This window comes from Rhinatrema bivittatum, chromosome 2 (genome assembly GCF_901001135.1).
Source record: "Rhinatrema bivittatum chromosome 2, aRhiBiv1.1, whole genome shotgun sequence".
NCBI classification, from domain to species: Eukaryota; Metazoa; Chordata; class Amphibia; order Gymnophiona; family Rhinatrematidae; genus Rhinatrema; species Rhinatrema bivittatum.
The window spans coordinates 358,812,336-358,818,335 of NC_042616.1; the positions used below are offsets into that span (position 1 = coordinate 358,812,336).

The following is a 6,000-nucleotide window of genomic DNA, read 5'->3' on the forward strand; positions in this document are numbered from 1 at the left end:
TACAGAAATCGTGGGAAACACCTTACTCTCTCTGTCAGCGGTTTCAAAGAAAACGGATATAAAATTTTGTATGTGGAAGACATCGCCTTACTCTATGCCACAACTACCACATGCTTCAATTGTGGTAGAATCTGCAATGCAAAGATTCAAAAAAGCAAAGTGGCATACCTCATATCCACCGGGCAAAGACAACCAATATTTCGATGAGTTTGGCAGAAAGATGTACCACAACTCAATGTTGAATGCCCGCATTATGCACCATCAATTCTACTTGGTACATGAGTGCATACAAGCCACAAAAGGTATGCTTTCCTCGATGGCAGATCAGATACCATCGCCTCTTCATGACATGGAGGAGTGTTCTCGACACCTTCTGCGGTCGATATATGAGGGATTTAAAACATCTTCTAGAGCGTCTGCAACAGCCATCGCAGCCCGTGGGATGGCATGGTTACGTTCTAGTACGATACGAGAAACTAACGAACCTCCCATGTACAGGAGACAACCTGTTCAGAGAACGATTTCAAGACACAGTCGGCAAATTAAAAGAGGAAGCTCTAGCAGTCCAATCTTTAACATCACAACCTCACTCCTCGACCACGCGTCGTTGTATAGGATCTACTCGTAGACAATCCTATGCCCGTAGACCTTACAGGTCTTATCAATCCTTTCGTACACAGGCATATCCATCTTACCAGCGTCCTCCGCCACAACAACACAACTCAACAAAGGGGTAAGCCGCGTAACCAAAGACAGCAGACACAGCAACCGGCTGCTGCAGTAAAATCAATGCCATCTTCTTAATAACCCAGCCACCACCACTACATCAAGCACCACCTGGCAGAATTCATTCTTGCCTGGCAGCCTGCGAGAGAATAACAACCGATCAATGGGTTTTAGAGATAGTACGACATGGCTACCACCTACAATTTACCACAAAACCCATAATACCTCACCTTTCCATTCTAGAGTCAAAGCTTCCAACCACAACTGGAGGAGGAAATTGCTTTGCTTCGCAAACAGCAGGCAGACAGGGTTTTATTCCCCATACTTCCTCATACCCAAAAAGTCGGGTGGCCTTTGCCCCATATTAGATCTACGGGAATTGAACAAATTCCTGACTAAAGAGAAATTCAAGATGGTATCGTTGAAATCAAACTTACCTCTGATTCAACCCAACGACTGGATGTGTTCCATCGATCTGAAAGATGCGAACACACATATTCCAATCCATCCATCCTCTTGGCGTTACCTATGCTTTTGTTACGGCCATCAACACGACCAGTACAAAGTTCTTCCCTTTGGACTATTGGCTGCACCCAGGGTTTTCACCAAATGCATGGTTGTGGTGGTGGCTCATCTCAGACAACAGGGTATGACCATCTTTACATATCTGGACGATTGGCTAATAATAGCCTCGACCCCTGATATCTTACTCGATCACCTTCGACGAGTGATACAGTGCTTACAGGAATTGGGGCTAGTGATCAATTTTCAGAAATCACATCTCCAACCAACACAAAGGCTACAGTTTATAGAGCAGGCCGGGACACCGTTCGCAACGGGCATATCTCCCAACAGAAAGAATAACACAACTACGTCAACTTCTCTACTCGTTGAACAACACTCAAAGGCCGTCGGCGAGACAAATTTTGGTAGTCCTCGGCCACATGGTGGCGGCTATTTTCACGGTTCCCAATACCACGCTACGCATGAGACACCTGCAATGGGGACTAAAACGTCAGTGGAAACAACACTCACAACCATTGACACACAAGTTATCGTTGACCTTTGAGATGAAACAGGACATAACATGGTGGCTCCTAGACTCCACCCTGTCCAAAGGAGCATTATTCAGTCCTCCTCCTCACAACGCAGTTTTAACCACAGATGTGTCTCACAAGGGATGGGAGCACATCTCGAGATTTACGAAACCCAAGGGTTATGGACAATCTCCGAGCAGACCCTACATATAAATTTATTGGAGCTCAGAGCAATTCAAAATGTGTTACAAGTGTTTCAAGATCGCTTAAAGGGCCGCAGGGTCATGATCTACACAGACAATCAAGTGGCAATGTTTTATATCAACAAGCAAGGAGGGTCCAGTTCATGGTTGCTTTGCAAGGAGACCCTGACAATCTTCAAATATGCTCACCAACATTGCATACATCTGCAAGCAACTTACCTACCAGGAGTAGCAAATACAAGAGCGGACAGGCTAAGTTGCATCTTTCATCCTCACGAATGGACACTCAATTCGGAGGTAGCCCAAGACATCTTCATTCAGTGGGGGACACCTGCAATAGATCTTTTTGCAACAGAGATCAACGCTGAAGTTCCCAAATTCTGCTAGATAAGACCAAGTCAGTTCAGGATCGCCCAGGATGCCTTCCTCATTCTGTAGACGACAGGCCTCCTGTATGTCTTTCCTCCCATACCACTCCTAACAAGGACAATTCAAAAGTGCATAGCAGACAAGGCTTAACTGATACACATAGCCCCAGCCTGGCCAAGGCAACCGTGGTACAGTTTCCTTCTCCGACTGTCCATCTCGGATCCAATTCGGTTACCAAATTGCCCAGATCTTCTCTTCCAAGATCAAGGAATGCTTCTACACCCACTACACTCATCTCTCCATTTGACAGCATGGAGATTGAGAGGCTCCTTTTAACAGAACAGGGAGTTTCCACTTTGGCACAGTCCATTTTGTTAGAATCCAGGAAACTCTCAACAAGGAAAAATTATAGCTATAAATGGAAACGATACTCGACCTGGTGCACTTCTAATGGTGTACCACCATTAGACTGTTCACCTGAGTTACTCATGGATTATCTACATACACTGTACACAGCTGGTCTTGCAACATCATCCATTAGGGTTCATCTCAGTGCCATAGCGGCATATCACAGACCACTTAACAATATTCCTATTTCCAATCACCCCTTACTATCTCGTTTCATCAAGGGGTTAAATCACCTTCGTCTTCCGATCTCCAAACCTCCAGTTCCATGGAACCTCAACATAGTTCTTGAACAGCTTATGCTTCCCCAGTTTGAGCCCATGGACTCAGCACGTTAAATACCTCACATGGAAGGTGGTGTTACTGGTTGTAGTAACATCAGCACGACGAGTCAGTGAATTACAGGCCTTGGTCCATTATTCTCCGTATTTACAGTTTCATCACCAAAAGGTGGTTCTCCGAACTCACCCGTCCTTCCTACCAAAAGTGGTTTCTCAATTCCATCTCAGTCAGACATAGAATTACCCATCTTTTTCCCTAAACCTCATACAAATGACAGGGAAAAATTACTGCATACACTAGATTGCAAAAGAGCTTTAGCATACTACAAAGAGAGAACAAACTCGGACTCCCGAGTTTCTCAACTCTTTGTCTCTTTCGACCCGAAGGCACCTGGACTACCGGTGGCTAAACGCACCATCTCCAGCTGGATAGCACAGTGCATCAAGTTTTGCTATGACAAACAGAAGCTACAGCTACATTCTGTTCCCAAAGCTCATCAAGTTAGAGCAGTGGCGGCCTCCTTGGCACACCTTAAACATGTACAACCTATAGACATTTGTAAGGCAGCTAAATGGTCATCACTCCATACCTTCACATCACACTACTGCCTTGATCAACAAGCAGCCACTGATGCGAAGATAGGGCATGCAATCTTCCAATCTCTATCCTCTTGTACACCGTGACTGCCACACTGTTCATGATCACGTACAAACATACATAGCATAAACAACGTGATCGGGAGCTTGGGACTCCCATGACAGCATGGCTAATTCAGCCCTGCTATCGATGGGGAAAAAGCAAGTTTGCTTACCGTAAACGGTGTTTCCGTAGATAGCAGGATGAATTAGCCATGCTGACCCACCCTCCTCCCTGGCAGTCACAGTCTTTTCGACTACACTACAGCTTAATCACAGACTGAGGAGAATCTGTTACTTTCCTGCGCGGGAACACACGCGCAGCCGCAGAGAGCTAAAATCTAAAGTTCTGCTTGGTAAAGCTCTGCCTCCCGGACCTGATTGACAGATCCCATGACAGCATGGCTAATTCATCCTGCTATCTACGGAAACACCGTTTACGGTAAGCAAACTTGCTTTTATTCTCTAGTCTTTTCCATTTTATTTTCTATTCCATTCTGTTTGCTTTTGATCGCTGCCACACACTGAACTGGCTTTCATTGGCTCCCAATAGGCTGGTGAATTCAATTTAAGGTTCTTATTCTGGCTTTTAAAACACTTCATCAAACTGTCCCTGACAGAATATGTGCTATGGTCTCTTTATATACCCCTGTTAGATCTTTACACTCTCAAGGGATGATGCTCCTTTGTGATCCCTACTAATAAGGCCATCTGCCTCATGGACACATGATTGTAGTTATTCTCAGTAGCTGCCTCTGCACTGTGAAATATGCTTCCAGAACGCAAAATTTGGATTGCTGTCTTTGTAAGGAAGCAAAGACCTTTTTGTTTAAACAGGCTTTTCCATCTTACACTGTCTAATCTCCTCGACTACTGATTGACTACTGATTGATGTTTATGCACTGAAAACATTTTTAAATGAGTTAATATATTTGTATTTATCTTTATGTCCCTATGTATATTGAGAGCAAATGTTTTGGATCAACGGAATTTCTTGCATATCTTATATTCTAAAAGTAATATTGCTTTATTCCAAAACTAACAGAGAGACTATGAATTTATTCAAAAAATAAATTTTCCTCATTCTTTACCTATTGACAAAAGTTATTATTGAATAATGCCACATGCTTTCTAACACTGTAATGATTGCAAATGCCTGGTTATTAAGGTCATTCTTTTATTTTCCTAATACTACAGGAAGTCCATCTCATCTCAGTGTCGGAGAACAGCAAGACATATTACATGACCCGTATGAATTCCTTCAATCTCCAGAACCACCTCCTACCGCTAAAAATTAAATGTGATGATATTTTTTTTTTTTTATTTTTTTTTTAAATTGTTTCATGTGATGTATTCATAATATTTTTATCATTTGACAGAACCCTCATTGGATGGGTGGAAATTACTGTTCTATGATAATGCTATTTAGTTCAGCTGATCTATCATGTAAAAAATGCTGTTAGCCCTGCCCTCAAACACCAAACCAGATTTCGTACATATGCAATGACAGATGAATTTTGAATAAAGAAAGTATATACTATTATAAAGCACACTTTTTTTAAATGTGTTGGTAAAATTGGTATATTTTCAAGTCTCATAAATGTTTGCTTATAGTCTAATATATGTTTTTTAATATAACATGAAACCAAAAGCTTTCTGTCTATATTGTTTGCTACTTAGTGTTAATAGTCAAGCAGTTCTTTTGATGTTACAGTCCTGGTAACAGAGCACCTTAAACAACTTGATATGTAAGCTAAACAATATTGCTGTCATTTGCAGACATCTGAAGAATTGCAGCTTCTGCACCTGCCCCCAGGACAACTGTGGTTGTAATTATAGCCCTTCTATCTGTCCCTCTTTGTCACTTTGTCTATTTAGTTAATAATTTTAGTGAGTTTTTAAAACATTTTAACAATGAAAGGAAATGAATTGTAATATACACTAATAGCAGCAATAAAGAGAATACAAATTAGTTCACGCTTGTTGATGACTATGATTCCCACCCCTTAGCAGCATCTCCAGTCCCAGACAAGCCAGGGTGCAGAAGACCTGATCTGGGCACTGAACCAGGGAGCCTTGGTATGGCAGTGCCGAGCGCTGCCATAGGGCAAGTTACACTTATTTTTGTTAACCAAATTCTGTGACTATCTTTTTTTCCCGAAATTCTTTTCTGTGAATCAAGCAAAAAATATGTGGTGAGAAAGGATATAGAGATTCATAAGGAAAAAGCAATACATGATTATTAATTTATACACACAAACATATCTTTTTTGTTCTGTTTAGACAGATGGATATAAAGATAAATATTTGTAACCCCTACTCCACATTTAAGGCTGGATAGGG

General features: G+C 42.0%; 1 protein-coding gene across 1 annotated transcript in view; it reads left to right on the plus strand.

Annotated features, from left to right (window-relative positions):
* The window catches only part of BRD9 (bromodomain containing 9), a 328,799-nt gene extending 323,170 nt beyond the window's left edge, over window positions 1-5,629 (plus strand). Inside the window, 1 exon segment of the mRNA XM_029589931.1 lies at window positions 4,855-5,629. Within this exon segment, the coding sequence (XP_029445791.1) occupies window positions 4,855-4,955 (101 nt within the window). The 3' untranslated portion in view covers window positions 4,956-5,629.
* Window positions 5,630-6,000: the final 371 nt, after the last annotated feature.